The 22,503-nt window shown below is 39.3% G+C and overlaps 1 protein-coding gene across 4 annotated transcripts in view; it reads right to left on the reverse strand.

Annotated features, from left to right (window-relative positions):
• The window catches only part of LOC130165565 (FERM and PDZ domain-containing protein 4-like), a 68,312-nt gene that overhangs the window by 10,706 nt on the left and 35,103 nt on the right, over positions 1-22,503 (reverse strand). For all 4 annotated transcript variants that reach the window (XM_056370932.1, XM_056370933.1, XM_056370931.1 and 1 more), the window contains exons 2-9: positions 13,005-13,127; positions 7,841-7,992; positions 6,362-6,464; positions 5,316-5,361; positions 3,551-3,655; positions 3,153-3,260; positions 2,165-2,296; positions 383-502 (exon numbers count right to left, since the gene is read on the reverse strand). In XM_056370932.1, coding sequence (XP_056226907.1) covers positions 383-502; positions 2,165-2,296; positions 3,153-3,260; positions 3,551-3,655; positions 5,316-5,361; positions 6,362-6,464; positions 7,841-7,992; positions 13,005-13,127 — 889 coding nt within the window. The remainder of the gene's footprint in view (positions 1-382; positions 503-2,164; positions 2,297-3,152; positions 3,261-3,550; positions 3,656-5,315; positions 5,362-6,361; positions 6,465-7,840; positions 7,993-13,004; positions 13,128-22,503) is intronic.

Raw genomic sequence — 22,503 nt, forward strand, 5'->3', positions numbered from 1 at the left:
AATTTGAGCAGCAAAGCGTCCCTGCTGAGTTAAAATAAGTTGTTCTCAACCTTTGTGGCTTGAGATTCCTTTAAAGGGATACTGTATCCAGTCCCTGGTGAAGGACTTGGAAGCACAAAATGGTGAACTCTGACGAGAAAAGATGATTAGCTTTCCTTTTCTTAGGCTATTTCATTTGACTAATTATCAAAGAATCCTACGGGGAAGTAATTTATTATTTTATAGAGACAAGAGTGAATTTATTCGACTTTATTTGGGTTGTTTTTGTTTTGACAGGACTAATTCTGTATAAATCAAAGTAATACTGTTAATCATCAAAAATCATTTCCAAACCATCTGGTAGACTGTACTCCTCTCAAAGTTGACTGGTGATTTTGCTCACCTGGACATAGAGGTATTCAAACGCCACAGCATCTCTCCGGAGTAGCTCCACGGGGTCTCTGGGCACGAAACTGATTCTAAAGAAACACTTCATCTTGTCAGAGCCAGGCCTCTGGGTCACCTGGGATCACAGCAGGAAGAGACAGCAAGGGAATGAAAACATTGTGTAAAATGATAACATATCAGCTTCATATATATATATATATATATATATACTCTATGTAAGTCAAAAAAGTAACCAGAAAGGAGCTATCTTTTTTAAGTAATTCATCTGAATTGAGAGTTTTGATTAATGTTCCAATAAGGAGCATGCTGCATCATAAACAGCTTTTCATAATAGTAAAAGAAGTACAAGTAGGAGACTATTAGTAGTAGTGGCAGTAGTAGTGGGCATAGTTGTCCTGGTAGTAGTAGTAGCAGTGATAGGATTAGGTGTAACAGCTGATTACCATTGGTACAGAAGAAGTAGTATTAACAATAGTAGTGGGAGTATCAATAATAGTATTACTAGTAATTGTAGTAGTAACTGGTAGAATTGCGAGACAAGTTAAACTATTAGTGGAATAGTAATGTAATGCTGTAGTAGTGATGGTTAGAACAGAAAGCCTGCGTTACAAGCCGGGTGCATGGAGGATGGGATTGTTTAATGGATGGGGAGGGCTGAATGACTGGAGCAGCAGTATATGAAGTGTAGGATTCAGGCGAACCCATTGGGACTAAAGGTCAGGATATTTAGGCCTGTGTTGTGTCAATTTTGACCAATATTTTTAACATCTGTCTTTTGCGACCCCCCCACACTAATATCCATTACAAGTAAAAATACTTTTTTGCAAATTTTATTATAGTAAACATGCATAGATACCTACGTAAAAATACTTTACTACACTATTACTTCTAATGCATGTCATATAGCAGAATTTGAACGTATTTGCTGATCGAGAGGGAGCGAACAGTAGTTTAATCCACAGGTTCCCAACCTTACTGGCTTCTGTTGCCTTTAAACAAACCGACTTCTCTGAGTGACACCTATCCACAAGTTGTCGAAGTATTCAGCTGGAATATATTCTTGATGTTTTAGATGCAAAAACTATCAAGTATTTCACAAGAGGAATGAATATGCTTCTCTCCTCATCTCATTACTTATCTTGTGACTCCTCAGATTTGTTTGGTTTAACTTGGTTTCATGTCGTCATCCGCATCATATTCTACAAAATGCAAATTTAGTATTATATTTCTCCTCCATAAACCTGTCACCTAGACTGACACTTGTTTACAGTGTAGTGTATGTTTTAGCATGATAGGCATGACGGAGAAAAAACTACTCTTAAACATTCATCTTCCATTGTGTGTGCCACATGCAGAACCTCACATCTCAACTGTGTGGTATGAATATTAAAATTGTCCTCTTGTGATCCCGCAACCTCATTAGAATGTAGCGCGCACTGTGGATGAAGGTGTGTTTGTGGGGCGTGTGATTGTCTATGTGTGTGTGTGTGTGTGTGTGTGTGCGTGCGTGCATGCGTGCGTGCGTGTGTGTGTGTGTGTCTGTAGGAGGGTAGGTGTAATGTGAGCTGTCGCCCCTGCTGTGCCAGTGCTGATAAATGACACTGGGTTCCAAATGCTGCTGGAATACTGAACAGGAATGTGCGTGTGCAAGTTGGTGTATGTGTGTATATGTATGTGTATGTGTGTGTGTGTGTGTGTGTGTGTGTGTGTGTGTGTGTGTGTGTGTCAGACAGAAAAAGGAGACAAAGAAAGTGAACGAAAGGGAAACATCTCTTACCTGAGTAAGCATCTCCTGTTCATGCAGGAGAAGCAGTTTGCTTCCAGAGCCTTCTGTCCTCTGCTCCAACATGAGGGAGAAGTGCTCGATGCATTTGATTGACAGCTTCTCTTGCAGGGTCAGGATCACATCCTGAAATAAATGTAAAAAAGCGTTCACATAAGCTGTGTATACACAGCCATAGTTTACTATTTTTGCAGTTAGCGTACCAGAAATATGTGTACTTTCTAATTTTGCACTTACAGGAAAAAATTCTGCTTTTCCCAGCTGTAAAAAATATGACTCTAAGTAAAGTGTTTTGCTACCAACAGGCCTGTCATTCATCTGATCACTTACTTTATGCTTTTAAAGCTTTGGGAATTTTAGATTTCTCTTTTTCTCTGTTACACCTCCTCAGTAAAGCAAGCTCACTGTTTTACACAGTTTAAAATGCTATTTTACATTTGACACATGTACTGCAAGTGCTATCTATAATTTTCACCTCAGAAAAATCATTAAATAAATAGCTGTTTTACACTTTGATCACAGTTATGTGAAAAAAGTATCTGCTATTATTTTGCATCAATGACCTATGCATCTAAGGGTCAAGAAGAAAATCAATTGTATCAATCAGTATTAGTCAAAATGGCTTATTAATGTGACATTCATTGCAGCAAAGCTGAGGAAAGGAAGTGACTGTTCTTTCCTAAACTACACACTGGGAGCCACGGTGGAAGAATCAACAAGTCAAATATTGAGAATATGCTCGTTCCCCCTTGCCTGAATAAATAAGGTGCACAGACAAATGGAACTCAAAAAGTGATTGAATTTCATGGTCTGTGTGAGTGTTTCAAGACACACTAATTTGCAGTCTAAATGAATTTCTCCCTTTGTAATTATAGATGCTGCAGAGACTGCTAATTTTGTTTAGTGTGCCTTAAGGGTTGGCACGCGCACGCGCGCGCACGCACGCACACAGACACACACACACACACAGACACACACACACCTTGATAGAGGTACTGCTGTCGAAGCGAAAAGATTTTGTCTGCCCGTTCTCCAGGTAGACCTTCAGGACATTTGGCATGAACAGCAGAGAATTGTCCTTCACCGGGTTCTGCAAAGCAGGGAAATGATCAGTCTTTTCATTCTGTACATGTGATCACTTTCATAGAAAACATGTGAGGTTTCATACATGAAAAAAATTCATAAAAGTGTCATGTTGTAACACATTTTTGTGATTGTCTTATCTATCTGCAACACTGAGCTGTCTATCTTATGTGGTAGGTAGCAACCATCTGGCATTGCCTATATAGGTCATACATAAGCATGTGTGTATGTGTGTATACGTGTATTTGTGTGCGTGTGTGTGTGTGTGTGTGTGTGTGTGTGTGTGGTAGAACTGACTGGAACCTGGCCGTTTATAATGACCTCCTCTGCAAAGCGCACTTTGACCGGATTGGACTTGAGCATGGCTTTTTTGGCTGCACTGATGAACGCTGATTTAGGGGACTAAGAGGCAACCATCCAAAAAGAGAGACGGAGAGAGTAAGAGGGAGATAGAGGAGGGTAAGAGGAAGAAAGAGACAGATGGAGGGAGAGAGATAAAGAGAAGCATAAACACATGCTCAAACGAAGGGAAAAAAACAGGTTTCCAGCACATTCACTCAACATTTAATATTAGAAAATCAACATCCTGAAATTGGGAAAAAGTGAAAAGGGTGTAACCAAACGCAATCCTGGTGCAACGCAATATAAACTCAAGACAAGCTTGGTGCAGGATGAATAAATACATTTAATTGGGAGAATACAGAATCATCATATCACACCCTTTAAAGGAAAAGGTGATGTTTTTTCTTTATTTTTCCTGTTGTCAACAATTCCCTAAAAAGACCAAACTGAAAATGCATCGGTTTATCTCCCAACACTTTCTGATTCTAATATCCTCTCTGTCAAACTTGATCTAAAGCACATTTGTACAATTTTAGATGTAAATCTTGAAAAACAGGTCACGAAAGGATCATTTTGTTTTGTTTTAGTTTCTTTTTAAAGGCTCAGTAATTTTCTAAACTGATGGACACTGTGCTTTTTAGTAAATGTTGCTCAAACAGGAGGAAATACTGCATTTGTTGGGGACTATTTTCAGCAGTGGATTAATGCACAATTAAGGCTTTAGTGACTATTTACAGTAACAGGATGATGCATATTGGATTGACTTGCATTAAACTATAGTGCCCATGACAACAGCAGCTGACAACACATTCTCACTTCAAGGTCCATTTTGTAGTTGTTCTGGAGCTTTCGATCATATCACATGATCATGATCATGTTCTTGACCTTCTAAACAGTACTTTTTACTTTTTACTATTGCTCTGATGAAACAACTGTGGACAACTGGCTCAATCTGTTGATGAATATCACGGGAAATAAGAGAACGCTCCAGTGCTCATGGTAATGAAAAAAACATGTAATCCAGTGTGTTTAATAGTTTTTGGACAGCAATGGAGCTCTATGGGACAGGAGAATTAGATATATATAAGGTCATTTACAGAAAGTAAGTAGGATCAATTCAATGCTGGTCTTGGCCTTTTAATGGGATTTTGTGAATATAAGCATAATACAGAATATTACCAGTCTTATCCTCTAAACGCAGCAGAGAGTTTTAAGAGGCCTGAAGGAGAGCCCAGGCCTAACTGAACTCAGAGAAAATTGTTGGTAAAAGCTGCATATCTGCAGCTCACCCAATATGCTTTGAAGGGCAGACAGTGTCCTTTATGGATAAAAGTTGTAAGAATTCTGGCAATAACAAAATCCCTGGGCTGAGACACAGGACATTACCCATTATCACGACCAAGTAATTTTTCAACATTATATAAAAGTATCAATTAATGTGTTTAAAATACAAGCTACAGCACCTTAACATATTCAGATTTTGTGAATTAATGAACTGTTTAATGTAAATTGGGTCTACAGGAGATAAAGAGAACAAATGGAGGCAAAGAAAACATTGTTTTCAGACCAAAAAAATAATTTTACACAGTAATCCTTCTGCCAGAATTCTAATTTCATATCAGCACTTTTTGGAGAACTATGTTTCATACATACAATCTTTGTGATCTGGTCCAAGAATTTAAAAAAAAAAGAAGCTATTTGCAAGAACCGATCTACTCACAGGATACGGTTGGACAACAGTCAACATAATGGATTCTTTGCAGCTCCTGAAACAAGAACACAGAAAATCACAGTCAACAAAACCATCAGAAAACGAGACTCACAATGAACAACATTATGGCAGATACACAACAGGGACTTGATTAGCTTCAGTGAAATGGAATGAGATGCCTGTGGCAATCACCACTTACAAGAAGAGGCAGCACTCTCTCTCTCTCTCTCTCTCTCTCACACACACACACACACACACACACACACACACACACACACACACTCATTAGTTTCTCATTTAAAAAACGTGACAGCATTTTCTGCAAACCGAAACATGATTTGAGTCAATGCAAACTGTGTGCAACGAAACAGCAAAACACTTTTAAGTTTTCTAATTCATTCTGAATATGTATTAAGTTGGTGTGATCAGCAGAACTGTATTAACTAAGCATTAAGCAGACAAGTGAAAATCATTACTAATACAAAGTTTTGTGAAATTAATGATGATTTTAAAAGCAAATGAATGATAAAGACTTTGTTTAATTATGAATTTGGCAATTACGTGTTTTTGTTATTTTTTTTGCTATGATCATTATTGAACCTGCCATTTAAAATGTTTCAAACTGCTTCAATTGGAGTATAGAGTTAATTTACCTTCATATTACTTTTAAGTTAATTTAGTCTAAAGTCACAGTTCACCCAAATGAATCTCACTTATCATGAGTGGCATTTAGCCATCTATAGGGGGAAAGTTTGAGATTTCTGCCTCTAAAAGTATAAGACAGCAATATGTCTTTTCAGAAACTGTATCCTTGTTGCTCTGGAAAACCCTCAAATCTCCCTGCCAACCATTTTCATAGGGACTACATATTCACTGAAAGATCAATTTTTCTTTTCGTAATAAGTGAACTTGCCATTTAAATCTTAGGTATCAATAACCTGCAGTGATGAGACTGTTTTGTATTTCAAATCCACCACCTGACTGACCTGAACTGAACTATTACAGCTATTATCGACTCTGACCAATCACAGCGTCCCAGAGGTTTCTGTATCTACCTGACGAGGTCGATGACTCGTTCTCTGGGAGCTGAGCTGACAGGTTCATCGTTGATCATGATGATCTCATCGCCTGGCAACAGCTTCCCTTCTGATGGACCACCTACACACACACACACACACACACACAGACATACAGAAATACATGAAAACAAGCCACAAGCCATGTTTCTGTCTGTCAACCAGACTGTCAATGAATGAATCAGTGTGTGAAATGTGTGTATGTGTGATTGTGTGCATATACACGTGTTGGTCATTTGTAAAAAGATCTACTTTGTGTGTTTGCCTCCTGTCACATGAAATAGGTGTGGGCAATTAATCTTCTGCTATGTCTTCAATAACATCTATTCCTTTCCTTGTCCAAACACTCTGAATAGAATATTCATTTTTCTTCAATTATCTGCTTAGAATTCAGCACTGATTGATTATTGAAATGCCTAATCAATGTGTGTGTCTGTGCAGCCACTGAAACTGACGAAAGAAAGGAATCTGTAAGCAGTAGTGTGGCAGTAATTTGGCAATCAACCAGTCAAATGAACTTAACAATACTTAGGAAAATATTCATTTACATTCATTTTCTTTCTTGAATGGGTCAATACTACTCACTCATTCAATCATAGGCTGGAGGAGCAAACAGTGTGCATGTTTCCCTCTAAACAATCATTACAGGAACTGCTTGCACTGATTAACGCACTTCAAATTGTGAGGAGGAACTAATGAAACCCCTCACCTAGGACGTCTCTGCACTACACTAGAAAAAGAAATTAAAATATCGGAGAGAAAATATTCCTGTGCAATGTTACAAGCTCACTGCCTTTCTACACATTTATGGATAAAACTGCACATTTCAAAATGAGGATGCTTGATTCTTTCATGGCAAAGACACACTACACAAAAATAAGCGTTACTGACAGTGCAGAGCGGTGAATGTTATATTAAAGAATTTTGCAGGGAACTGACAGCAAACAGAAGAGATGAAAGGAAAAAAAGTGTATCATGACTAGATGTGAGTGCTCCAGCCCTGGATGGAGGAGTATTAGTCAGTATGGACTGTGTAAGCTACATGTAAAAATGTATCACTGGATACCATGAAGATGATTGGAAATATGTGATTAGTTTGCTGCTTTATTGACTTTAATAAAATATGAAAATATAAATACAACTACAAAACATTGGGTCCGAATTATATTACTTATACACCACAATTCTGTCAGTACAGTAAATGCAAGGTGCTTGTGTGAACACCATCTAACCATGAAGCAATGATATGCATGCATGCACAGTGAAACCATTTAACAGAACGTAAACGGAAAGCCACAGCCATTCTGAGAGCTGATTTGGGTTGACATTCTTGTTCCTTTCTTAAAACTAGAGGAATGTGCACGGTGTGAAACTACACTTAAGTATTGAATGATTTATTCTATCAAATATATGATTTAAAGCCCAACCCTTTTACAGACAGCAGATTCTGACACCCACCTGGCGTGACAGAGCGGACCACCACTGGTTTCTCACTGCCTGCCACAAAGCCAAAGCCCAGGACTGGGTCCCGTCTCATCTCCACCAGCCGAGGGGCGGGTGGGACCCCGTCCAGGTGAACCTCCTCCAGGGAGCTGCTCTGGGACACTTGGCTGAAAAACAGGAGGAACACAATGAGTAACACCAATATCTATGTAGTCAATGAAATAAAAGGAGCAAGGACATCATACAGATGACTTTGACTTAAAGCATAGTTCAGACAATTTGCTGCCTACTTAGCCGTGAGTGGTGTACAATGACTCAGCAAATAGTGACAAGATGTAGATGGTAAAAGGCCAAACGGACCCAACCTGTCCTGCTGGTTAAAAGAAGGTCTTTTAAAGAATATGATGAAGTGCACATTAAAATGCGATCAATGAATTCATTCCTACAGTAGAAATAGTTTTAACCTAGATAGATATCATTGCACTTGGAATGAATGATTTGAGCTGTACGGTCTGCTGTTCATAAATCAGAGTCTTGGCTCAGGTTTGATCATTAGCACAACATTTTATGCTTAAGAGCCACATAAAAAAGAGAGCACAGGTCCTGCAGTTTTAAAATCCCTGGAATTTTCCAACTGCAACCAATTTGCCTCTTACATCCATATAAAAGTCTGTGGACTATTCCAAAAAGAAATGTACTGATAGTTTCATAAAGTCACAATTATTCATTTTTATGTGTAAAGGCCTTGTACATCTGCTTTCATATGTGCTCTATAGAGGTCCTTTCTCTTCTTTTTCTTCCTCTCTTGATCACTAGCTCCCTAATTATCAAGGTGTATGACCCAGTTGTTGACCTATAGTATAGGTCAACAACTGGTATATATATAGTATTCTCCCTGTGTTTTCTACATGGATCAAGAACTAATCCGGATGCTGACTTTTTGTCAAGGACGGACACATTCAGTGTCGGTCTTTGGGCATCATGCACAGTGGGCTCCAAAAGTCTGAGACGACTTCAACTCCCACCTTTCACAGTGTTCCTGTTTTAAATCACTGTAAACTGTGTCTGTGCTGTGATAGAATGGACAGGTATAGCAATGGTAAATGGGGGGGAGGGGCTCAGTGAGCAGTCAATGAAAACATGAAGCTTTGCAATCAACTTCAAACAGCTATGGTCTGATGTACCTCACAGGATCAGCAAAAGTGTCTGTGTTTTATAATGACATTTCCAGGGTATACTGGAAACCTTTTATAGATAACTCTTAAATTTAATGCTCTGCTTTGGGCAGCTTCTTTAGTTTTATCAGCAGTCATTTTTATCTATGTGGATGTGATCCTCAAAACCCCTGAGGCTGTTGGTTTTTCAGTTTTATGCTTAGGTGGATAAAGTCCTATCAATAGTGATGTGTAGCCAGAGAGGGAAAGCAAAAAGTTTCCACTTGAGTAAATGTGTCTGCATTGTATTTTGGTCTTTTGAAGTTACAACTGTTTATTTTTTCTGCAGCCTCTTGTGTAGCTTTCACCTTGATGCTGTTTCTGAGGGACTGATGATAACAGATGGTGAGCGTTTTATGAGAATTGTTGGTAGTAAATATGTGTCAACCAAAATTTAATGCAACTTTAATGTAGGTTAATATTGGTGAGGTTTCACACTGACCCTTTCTCAGCCTTATTGCAAGTCACTTAGGATGAGAGCACCACTAAAATGTAAATGCACCGTATTAAATTAAAACCTTCCTGCTTGCTGAACCTCAGACGTCTGTCTCGACCGGGACACTGAGAACGCAGAGAGCCTGTTAATTAAGAGGTGAGATACACTTTCAGTAGGGTTAACTCATTCTCTCTCTGTCTCTGTTTCTCCCTCCCTCTTTCACAGCTTAAAAAGCTTCCCTGGCAGCCATTACTTCTCCTCTGCACACAAAGTCCTGCGCAGGGTGTCTATTGTTACCTGGCCAACATCCATTCCATCTTTGTCTGCCTCTGTCCTTACAGCAGTGCATATGAATGTCCTGCCTCGTCCATCCCAACTTTACACAGTCACAGATCTTCTGTCTGTTTGCAACCGCTGCAGAAACTGTGCAGCACTACATGATTTTATATATATACCTATAGCTTTGCTTAAATCTAGCCTGATGATGAAGAATGTTCCAACCATACGGGATGAAACTTTATCACCAACCAATCCAGATCAGTCTCAATCTCTTCCCCACCTTCTTTTCCTCTTGCGCTTTCTCATTCTCTCTCCCTCATTATCGCTTTTCTCTGTATTGTACATAAGGCGCAGAAATCTCAAACTAAATCTGTCTGTGATGAAGCATGTTCCAATCTGTGATGTCGGCTCATCTTCCCTGTCAGGGTCGGTGGGCTTTAATCCTACAGGAGGGCAGAGCGAGGATGTCAGAGGGTCAGGGGTAAGCTGAAAACAAAAGGTCAAATCCTGGTGTTGCTGCTAGTCATGGAAGAATGGAATAGAGCATGCACCCTTAAATTCACACTGATGTGAAATGTTATAGGAATAAACAACTGAAAAAATGCTGGGAGTAAACATTACATCTCATGTCCCTTAAAATATAACTGTAAAACAAATTTGCAATACAAATGAAGTGTATATCAAGATTCCTGGGAGAAATTGTTGAATCATTTACTTAAAAGCTCAAGTTAAGGTTCATGAATGTATATGTCCTTCATCATGAGTGAGTAAAGGGCTTCAACAGATAACCACCATGATTCAAATCTAAAAATATAGTGAACAGAACAAAGAGTAGTATGTTAGAATTACATAACATGCTTAGCAAACCTCCCTAACCTAGCCTTGGCTACCATGCAACATAAACTTTAACTTTTAACTTTAAAGAGACAGCCAAGGGGCTGAAGGAGCTTGTCCTCTACCACATGAACTTCTACAACTCCCACTGCGCCGGACCAGCGCTGCCCACCAGACCTCTGCAGTTAGTCCAGAATGCTGCAACTTCAACTCCCAGCCCCGTTCTGCCTTTAAGCCACAGTCAAACCCTACAGCCTGGTGTGCCACTTGATGATTAGCTGCTCTGTAAGTCCGTGGAGCCTGCGGTCACTCATCTGTGTGGGTTTTACTAGGCTAAAAAACCCATCGAAACAAAACAAAGACATCCCAGCACTTGTGCTCTAGCTCTGAACAAACACGTAGTCATTTGTTTGGATGGGATGTACTTATGATTTTTAATGACTTCTTAAAAGACATTTTAGACAAAAGTGCCTGCTACATGAACTTAACTGCATGGAAACAGACACTCCTGCTGACTGGTAATTTATCTACTACAGTTTCTCAATAACTTGATATATATCGGTATTGCCAGATGTGTTAGAGGTAGTGCTTGAGCAGAGAGTAGCATTCAGAAACCTGCTAGATCACGTTAGGTGAGGTTAGGAGAGGTACCTGGCCAGTACAGTTAAATCAATCATTGGCTTTACTCACTCTCTTTCCCTCTCTCCTTTTCCTTTCTTTCTCTGTCTCACAGAAATCCAATTGTGACACTCAATCACCACCTCTAAAGCCATCAGCTTTTCTTTGGGAACAAAGCCACATAGCCAGAACTGTCATCCTCGTCATATTTGACTCCTCCACATCATGAGGAGAGAAGAGGGGGGGAATTAAATAGGGGCGTGACAAAGAGGAGAAAAGGAAAGGGGCAGAGAAGACAAAGGATTAAATATGAAGAAAAAGACAAAAAAAGAAGAGGAGTTGAAAACAAAAAAAGAAGAAGCAGGGTTTGGGTGTTTGTGGGTGAGTGATGGTGGGGTTAAAAGATATATTTGCAACCTGTCAAGCTACAACAGCTTCTCTTGACAGGCTGAGCTTCCCAAAAGCATGTTCACAAGAAAATTCACAATTGCTCAATTACTTGAAAGGTGATACAATGGCAAATTAGCATTCCTGGGCTTGTAGGAATCCCATTATCAACCAAGAAGGTACACAGCATTACCCATAAATGAAAAGCTAGTAGATAACATGCTGCATTTGTCAACTGAAGCCAAAAAAGCAGGGAGTCCGAGGGAAAGGAATTGATGTCAAAGAGGTGAAGTGGAGTGAAGGCAGGAGGAGAGCAGAGGAAATGCACAGAAGAGGAGGAGGCCATTTTGAGGTGAAAATGAGACACTGGAGAGAATTAAAACAAAAGTGGCAAACATAATGAGAGAATGAAGAGATGAGATATAAGGACGTTGAGAGGAAACGTATCACATAGAAGTCGTAGTGCAAGAAAGGCATGACAACACACATTAAGCAGTAGCACTGAACAGTCCTGGCAATCTGAGATTAGTGCATTTTTAATTACCACCGGCCTGTTTTACCGCCAGTGTTTACATGTAGCTGGACTCATTGTGTGTAATGTTCTCTCTGCCAAGCCTGCAATGCCAGTCCAACTGGATGATCTGCATGTTTACATGGAAGAAGGTTTCTTGCTGCATGACAAATTCACACGGACAGCAGGGAATGAACATACAAAGAATGCAAAATTACCTGAACACTTTTTTTGCATGTGGTGATGGAGAATGCAGATGGAACAAGAGCAAAACTGGCGCGTAGGAGCATGCTTTTACTCTGTTAGTGATTAAACTGAAGTGATGGCTCTGGGAATACAGAGGGCTTTTGTTTTCCATTCTGGTCTGTATTTAACTGTTTCACTGGACATTCATACTCCACATTTGTTAATTATGCATTCTATGCACATATAAATCTATATGCTGTTATACTGTTTCCACTTTGTGAACAGATGCCAGACTGCATTTCATTGTACCAGTACTTACCCTGTGCACTGACAAGCAAATCTAATTTAAATTCAGATCTTACGCCCATCCATACTGCCACTTCAGAACCGGCCAAATCCAGTCAGACTACCAGCAGGTTCGACTTCACAAAATGACATGGCACATCTATTTTGATCACTTCTCATATATGTGTTTGCATTTCAGGCCATTATTCCTATTCACAATTTTGCTGTGTCATGGTAACCTTATGAGGACCATTCACTATGACTCATATCCATTCTAAACTGGCATAAATCCATGTTGTAATTCTCCAGTTGTTTGCCATGATGTAACCAGATGTGACTGAGGAAACTAGGTATTTGCAGGACTGTGCATGAATAGATTTCTTTTACACTTTAAAGGGCAAACATGCCTGTCTTTATGATCATACATACTTGGTGAGGCAGTCCCGTCCCTCCCTGGTGCTGTTCATGCTGTCCCAGCTGTAAGGAGGCCCCTGCAGTCCGCCCCATGAGCCTGGGCCAGGAGGTGGCCACCCTGACGTTTTGTTCTTATGGCTGAAACATAAAAGGCGAAAAATAAGCTTGATCATCATGTTTGAAGAAATTTGTGTTTATCAATGTGCTGTGAAAGATAATTAAAGAGATTTTGTCTCAGATTCAATCTCAAACGCATAAAACAAGATCGTCTCTAAGAAGTTAAATGAATCCACTTGATCCGGGAGTGGTTTCACTTGTTTTACAGATACATAAACCTGATAAGATGGATATTTGCTATTTTTCAAGAAAGTAAAATGAAAACACACAAAACTATCTCACCTCATCTGCAGATTTAAACACATTTGCTACTGGTTTAGACAGATTTTGTTGTAGAGCTGCAACAAATCTTAAGATTCCTCGGGAGGTATCTGTACAGGGAGATGATCTACAGAGAACATAACTCATACATAAACATCACACGAACTTATCTACATATTTCAAGAGTTACAAGTTTTTCCCAAGAGACACTCTGTACAGCTCTAGTTAGATTACTCCAATTAATGTGACTTCTGGTCTCGGTTGTATGGCTTGCAGTGTGAGATAGCACTGCTTAGTGCAATCGACCACAGTCAAATAACGTCACCATCAGCTCCATAAATGGGCAATCAATGGCTGCATATACGGTCAGTGCTGCCGTAGCTGCTCTGCTATATTGTACATGTGTGCAGTGAGGTAAAGCACTGATGTGACAGCTGATTGGTTTATCGCAGATTAAGCTAACAATGTCATTGATGATTTCAGGACAGTGGGAATAGAGAGAGAGGCAGAGGGAGGAGATAGGACAAGAGAGTGGCTCTGATGTGGCATGAATTAGAGAGTTGAGCAGATGATCCTCGTAAATCAACTTGGCTGAGTTAAAGATTCTTGTCTTCAGTGTCTCACATGCTACAGTGACTAATCATGTGCAGATCATAAAGCGACCATTCCATAACTCCGCACAGAAGTAATCACAAATGCAACAAAAGATCAGCAAGCCAGAGAAATGCCACTGAATTTAAGCATCGATGCACTTCATTCTCATGTTTGATTTATTTTTGAGACTACTTCCTCCCGCAGGCATAAACCATGTAGACGAGTTTATTGTCCTGACCTCAAGTCTGTGATATCAAGCTGATGCATAGCTACAGTAATAGCAAAATGATTAATGCCTTTTCAGGGCCAAAATTCAGATTCAAATATTCTATTACACAGCATATTCTCTCAGTGAGTGATGCCATGTGCCAGGATGTCACACGGCACAGTTTCAGCTCTTTGACCTTTGCCATTGAAAAGAGTTAAAAGGGCCCAAATGAGCCATCATCAGTCATAACACAAATTCTTAAAATAGGCAAAAAGGCATACTAGATGAGGACGTCATTGCCATAAGAATCCAGCCGATCAATTCCCATATTGTGTTGCTGATAGGTTGAACACATCAGTCAGTCATGTCATAGCTTACAGTGTGTGGAAATGAAAATTGTCCTCAGATTAAAAGCTCCACTGGAGTACAGTAAAGCTGCTGGTGAAAGTGTTAGACACTCTGAGTCATCCTGAAATCAGTCGTCATGTGGAAGAAGAAAAAAGAAAAAAAGTTTACTAATGATACTTCATTTGTTTAAAGAAATACACATAGCTTCGATGTTCCAGTTAACACCAAGTGCAAAGAAAATAAAATAAACAGCAAGTCATCCTCAGAAGCAACAGATCCATTTCATCAATTTCAAGCTTTCAAGTTTGACTCTGCTCAATTCTGTTGCCATCCACAGATTTCACTCAGACACTTGTGTTCCTGTTGATCTTCAGTCATCCGAAAGAAAAACAGATCCATCGCCACTTCAGAATCCCAATCAGAGACTCTTGCGCTGAAAATATACAGAGGCCGTGGTGTTAACGGCCGTGCAGATCTCCAGTGTATAGCCACACATTCATCTGTGTTTGTCATTGTGCTGTCGCTGAGAGCAGCTTTGGTCCGAACTGAACTAAACTGCTGTGGCCTCGCCTCCTTTATCCCATAATCCCTCTCATCACAGAGAAAACAAATCCACGCTGTGTGTGTGTGCATGTGTGAGTATGAGTATTTGTGTGTGCGTATGAGAGACAGAGAGAGAAAATGAGAGGGAGAGACGGAGTGTGTGCAACTGTGCATGTATACGGGAGGATGTGTGTGTGAGTTTGTGTGTGGAGTAAGAGGATTTTCGGAGAGCAACAACGTGTATGGAAACAGTGCTCCATCTCAGAGCTGGAGTCTCACAGCGGGAAGCAGGAAGAAGAAACTGCCTCTTAAAGTTCACCTGGATGGCATCAATATTTCCCTCTTAACTTTTCGTCTTCCTCCAGCAAGAAGTTATTTCTTTTACCTAAATAACATCAGCAAGGAATGTCTGTAACAAATATTGCACCACTCCATATTGTAGATGTTGAGATATTTCAATAGTTAAGGTCAAAATTTGACCATTTAGTAGCACCAGATGAAAAGTTAGATGATCACCAAAATCATTAGGGTTCATCCTGTGGGGACCTTGAATATCTTTTATGACAATCAACCCAATAACTGTTGAGATATTACCTTCAAAATCAAAAATGCCGCCTCATGGTGGCACTAGATGAAAAGTCAGTTATAAGTTATAAGGTTATAAGGATTCATCCTCTGGATACTATGAATGTCTGTAGCAAACTTCATGGAAATCTATCCAACAATTGCCATTTGGAATATTGACTGACCAACTAACATTGTAGTCCCTGAAGCCCCATTGCTATCACGACAAAAATACTATTCAACACACAATTGTAAATAAAATAAATAAGTAAATAAGTCATTTTGGGATAGATTTTTTCCGCAGTGTGATGGACCTTTGCATCAAAGTGGCTCTCTATCAGCATCACCTCCCTCACTTGCTGCTTTTGATGCATAGCATACAAGTCAACTGGGGATTTACATGTGGATGCAAGCTCAAATACTCTCACATTGCACTGAATGAAGGCACAAAATCAGATAATTGTGTTTACCGTTCATAACAGTGACAGATACGCTAACTTTACAGCTGCATGTGTAAAAGGAAACTCTACAAGGAGCACTGAAAACTCCATCTTCTAATATTTAGCTGTGCTCAGGCTTTTTTTCTGGCTTCTGTTTTTCTCCCTCAGTAGTTTTCTCAAATGTGAATACAAAAGGTTACTGACTGAAGAAATGCTGTGCAGAAACTTACAAACATTGACAGATCACAACCCAGAGTGCTGTAACCCCTCACTCCCTATTTTGAAAGTTGTTTTTACCTAACTGATGTCGCACAAATTTGCAGTGTTGACCCGAGGCCCCCTCCCGTTTCCCCCTGTTTGAAACACTTCCCTTTAACATACCAGGAATCCCAATACATGCATTCAAAAGAAGCAGCATGACACTTTATTCCTCGGGTTGTCTTTGCTGAAAAGGCCTGTGTATTGACCTCACAAAGTACTTTTTTCTTTCAAACTGATCAATTCATGTATCTCTCAAAAACTTTACCTCCAGGGATCAATTTCTCACAGTCACTCACACTACCACTCAAAAGCTACATTTTTTTTCTGTATGTCAGAACTTAGGATGGTTCTTCCAATAAAAAAAAAAAAAGATAGCCGTGCTTACAAGATTTCTTTAAGATAAATGCTAACATTAGCATACAACATGCTCACAATCTTAAATGCTGGCATCTAATTTAGCTTTAGGCTAGTCTACAGAGCCATGCTGTTATAACTGTTTTATTTCAGTTTTTTTTGACTAAATTAGAATCCTGATGCTTGCTGTGCCCATAAAACCTCCAGGCAGATTGATTTGTCGAAGCTATTCTTTCATAGACTGCCATTACAGATATTGATCCTCTCCATCTTTTCATTAGGTTGTTTAAAACACCAAGAAAAAAGATCGGATCACAGTGATGTATTGCACGACAACGGTAGTGTGCGAGAGAAAAGAGTTTCAGTGAGTGAAACATCTTTGCACCAGAATATATCTCACCACATGACAAATAAATGTCTATCCTTATTAAGTGACAAAGATGGTGGTTACTGGAGCTATAGTCAGATTGTTTTTTGCTGCATCATATGTCAAACCTCCCTATCACAGAAAGCAGTCTAGCCAGCTGGCAGAGACCTCTGTGTTCAGCCACCACATGCTCCACTCAGCAAGAACGCACAGCCTTGAACACTGAGCTCTGAGTGCATCTTAACAAATGTTTCATTTCTCATATATTGCAGCTATGATTTGGATTGTTACTGTCCAGCAAAGTAATCCATCACAGGGCTCAGCCTCAGTAATACATACAGTATATTACCACATACACATGAACCTGACATGTGATAGCCCAGAGTAGATTATCATCTCAATTTCTCTGACATTTATTACATTTCATCAGTAAATATAATTATTGTGGCTTTCATCGAGAATTCATAACATAAATAGCTTTATGTGTCCACTGATGACAGAACCCAGCAGGTGTCAGGAGTATTTTTTAACTCATGCAGACGCTTAGAAACTAGTAATTTCTGCTTTTGAATGAAGGTCACTGCAGCAACAGCATAAATCGTTATGATTTTTCCTTTATATCAATTTCATTAGGTTACTACATTCCTAATATTTGCCATTGTCCCCCACACTCCTTTTATTCAGTTGTGACTCCATATTGTACATTGTTTCAGCTATACTAGCCAGAGCTTTGGATGCTATCAGTTGGACGCAGCCTAATGCAGTACAGTTAGAGTCGCCAGGCCGTGTTTCGATTTTGGCTGAAAATAAAGTATTTGGATATCTTTTAAGAGCAATTTACGCTGGCTTTATCTTGGACATGTCATTTTTGAGAGAAGGAATAACACATTTTTCCTGTTACAAATTAGAAGTTAAATTCATGAATAATTAAAACACACTGTTGCTTAATTCAAAAGGCTCCCAGATTTTGCAGTTACAGCCTTATTTGTTTTGATATAGCCAGTAGGTAATGGTAATATTGGTTACTGCTAGCAAACATTAGGTAAATAGTGTTGTATAATGTAATGACTGCTCTCAACTTGCATTACTGTTGCAGTGGATTAGCATTTAAGCTAAATGCTAAACAATAGTTTAGCTATACAGTAGCTTTGCGTTTAGCATTACCATATTCTATATTATATTATTATATATTTGTCAATTAATCAATTCGTTAACTAGTCAGGAAAAAGCTAGCAGCAGTTCTGATTAGATGTTTAAGTCGTTTATCAAGTATTCAGTCATTATCATGTCATTGAAGTCATTTATCCTCTCAGGTTTTGCTGCTTTTCTATGTTTTATATTATTACAAATTGAATAAATGTGGGTTTTGAATTGTTGATCAGACAAAACAAGTCATCTAAAGACATTGCCTTGAACTCTGGGACACTGTGATGACAACTTCTCACTACTCACTCCCATCTTATATTATGTTCTTATTGTGTGTTTTTTCCCCTGTACTTTTTTGTTTGACCTGATACATGACTAATCTCTAGTTTGGTCTGTGCCACTAAACCCTGACATTTGTCAACTGTCTCGACCAAGGAAAATCAGCAGCAGAGAGGGATCTGAGTCACTCAGACATTTCTGCTTTGACCTTTATTGACACACATTTTCAATTCAGAATTTGAATCAGCTTAATTGTAATTTAAACAAGATGCTTTAGCATTTCAAAGGTCCAGCCTCAGGATTGAGGACATTTAAAGGACTGTCTCTGCCAGTAGCTTGGCTACTTATTACTGCTGGAAGAGAAAATTATTTTGTTTGACCTTCCTTTTTGTATAGACCACACACACACACACACACGCACACACACACAAACAGACACACACATACACACACATGACATTAAATCCCGTATAACCCCTCAAGACCTTTATCCAGACTGAATTTGCACAAAAGGCAAAGAGCTCTCCCAAGATGCTTTAGCCTACATTATGACAATGGTTACTACAGCCAGTAGCGTAAAACCAACCTCCCTTAGCTTTATTCTCCCTGCCAATTCTCACCACTTTACACTCTACAGAAGAACTAGGGTAATTTCAGCTCAAACACATGTCCATGCAAAATGTACTATAGTATTTTCTTCCTCTTAAAAGCTCAGCTGCTGAGTGGTCTGAAGGTTTGTGGAGCTGAGGTCCCCTCTCAGGACACAAAGATGTGCAGATTAAGAGGTTAGGTGGAGCAGTGTAATATATATGTAATATATATATGTGTATATATAAAATGTAAATCAAGGTTAGGGTCACTTCCTTCTCAGTTCAGTCACTTTAACATATGAGTTAAGTCTGCAATAAATAGAAACTGATATAATGACGTAAGTGCTTTAAGAAAATCTACTTCAGTCAAAGGTATTTCAGCTCTAGGGACTTGAGATGAGATGCAAAGAGACTTTTTACTTGCTGTGATTTCACACTGCTGAACACGTACAGCTCAGAAAATCAAGAAAAGAAAAAACAAACCTCTCTGTAAAACTTCACAATTAGCCTGAAGTAACTCTCAGTGTGCATGTTTCAAGAATGTATCATCTTCAATCTCAGTAGGAGACTCCATTAAAAACACTCTGGTTGTGATTTAAAGGGCCCACAGAAAAACACAGGATGAAGAGTCTAACTGACTTGAACGTTTCTCTGGTTCTGAAGTTGAAGCCGACACATATCCACATATATACTGTAGGTCAAATAAAATGCCAGCTGCAATCTGTGTCAGACTGTGTGATGAATGCCTTGTGAATGTGATGTGAGTAAGGCTGAAAAATGCAAGAATAGATCTGTGATCAACATGGGTCACTGGCTTAAAAAGTAGTCATGGTGCTGGTGATGTTATTTCTAACTTCATTCAAACATTGCACTTACTTGGGTTTGTAAAAGTGGACTGTCAACCAAAGATTTCACCACTCATTACTGTCAAGTTTTGTCCAAAATCACACATCTGTAGTGGCCTCTGTTATCATTGTATACTGTATCTCTATAATAAAATACTATAATAAAGTCACATATTCACAAGTTGATTTCTGCTTTGTGCCATAGAGGAAACATTTTTTACTGTAAAGCAGCACAACATATCTAATATGTCAGTTTGCTTCTTTCCTTTGTCACGTGATTGTAAATTGAATATCTTACATACTGGACACTTAGTTGAACAAAACGAGCATTTTAAAGATGTCAGCGGGCTCAGAAATCATTATGGACTCATTTCACAGGAAAGGAATAAAGAATTAAGTGTTTAATCGAGTGAATAATCAGCTGATTTTTAAATAGTAAAATAATCAGGAGTTGCAGTCCTATATCACATGATTTATTAACTATTAAAAGCACATGCTATAACATTTTTACAGAGATTACACAGTTGATACAACTAAAGTTGTATTAAAGAGATTTGTGTTGCTACCAGTGAATAGGATTCTCCAACTTGTCACTTTAAATTTCCTAATTGGCTTGCTAATGGAGTTTCTTTCCTCTCAGCCTTCCTCATTATGCTCATTAATGTTCCAACTTAACACACTCTTAGCTCCCAGCAAGACAACTCCAGCCATCGCCTGACCTCCCTCCCATCCAATCCTCATCCTCTCTTCCCTCTTTCCATTTGTTGGCTTTTCTTTTACCACTCTCTCTCTCTCTCTCTCTCTCCCTCTCTCTCTCTCTCTCACTCACTCAGTCTTTCTCTGCGACTTTGTGCTGTTCATAAATGAAACATTGGTGCATGTTGTTAAAAGTTGCCCTAGGAGTGCTCTCACTTTATATAGCTTTACTATCTGAAGACAACATGCTTTGGCTCTCAGTGCATTTCACACACCCAAGCATGCACACACATACACATGCACATAAAAACGGGCACATGCAGTTTCTTTTTATGTAACCACTTAAACATTAAGCTCCATTCTGCATGCTCCCTGAACATCTTGCAGAGCGGCGATGTTTGCTAAACAAGCATAATGGAATGAAAAATAAAGAACTCCAAGAGTTTCACAACTCTTGCTAATTTGCAGCTTTGGAAACTTGCAAATTCAATGAATGAATGCAGTGAAAAACAACTCTTCTCAAGAGAAATCTCACTCACTCATAAACTAAAGGTTTAATGGATCCATCAGTTCTAATGAGTCTTGTCCCCTTTTTCCATCCATCCATCTGCAACTGAAAAGCTCTACCATTTACTATTTCAAGACCAGATTCAGCATTCCACTCACAACAACCGCAAGCAGCACTGAAGGCCTTCAGGCCCTTAGACAGCTCACTAAACCTTAAGATGCTGTCCCTAACGATTATAAGTATTCAAGCTCATGATGGCAAGATTGGCAACCGAACAGAATGACAATTTCTTTCTACTTCATTATTTAGTCTGACATCGTGTTGTTTTTTGGCCAGTTTCTGTTTGAGAGTTATTTGACATATTCTGCCCCATCACAGTGATTCCTAACCTTGGGGTCCACACCCTTGTCGGGGTGTATTTCAGAGTTGTTATTCCTGCAAGCTGACTTACACCAACCTGTAGAGCTGTACAGTTTGTCACCATTTGCTGGCAATTCTTCTGTTGCTGTTTGTCACGGATGCAGCTATTCTCTGGCTCTGGCACAAGAAGATGACATCCCCATTCTTAATTACTCCTTCAAAGCTCTATAGCTCTCATTGTGCACCGCTCCAGACCTATTTGATTTGCTGAACAAAAAGAAAAAAAAAATCCAATATGACTCAGAGGTCTGGAGCCAGGTTATCTGCTGGCCTATAGTATGCCCACTCAGTACATTAATCTGACATGAAATCCAAAAAATATTGAATTACTGTAAATAAATGTTCTTACAAGAGTCACATTATAATCATGGTATTTATGTATTTTCCTGTCCTGTCACTTCTTCTTCAGTCTACCACGCCTCCAAACCACCGAATGCTGTTACTAGTATTTCCACGTCAGCCACCAAGCTGCTAAATCCATAGCCTATCAGCTGTAACTGCAGAGGCAGTGAGTCACCGCTACTCTGCTATTTTATGGCTGCAGATAAATGTTACATTTGTCATGTTGCACGGTGCGCTATACAGTCCTTGCCCAGTAAATTAACTATCCTCTGAGATAATAATAAAGACTTAACTGTGCTCGAGCTGATTAGTGGGATTTGGATCTTTATATCCTCAAGAGATGAAACTCAGCTCCTTAAAAACACTCGTTGGGCTTGGTGATGTGGAAACATGCCAACAGTGTGTGATGATGGAATCAATTAAAAGCTCAATATGAAAAGCCTCTGCTTACAAAGTCATCACAGTAGGTGAGTGAGGACGGACAGCTCCCTTCCTATTGTAAAGCTCTTTTCAGGATGTGAATACTGATACTCAAGTCAATGCACACACACAGCAATATATAGGCACAAAGACATGTCAGGGTCTGTCAATAAGTACACAGCTGCATCAATCACAGCTGTCCGGTTCACAC

Source organism: Seriola aureovittata, chromosome 24 (genome assembly GCF_021018895.1).
Source record: "Seriola aureovittata isolate HTS-2021-v1 ecotype China chromosome 24, ASM2101889v1, whole genome shotgun sequence".
NCBI classification, from domain to species: domain Eukaryota; kingdom Metazoa; phylum Chordata; class Actinopteri; order Carangiformes; family Carangidae; genus Seriola; species Seriola aureovittata.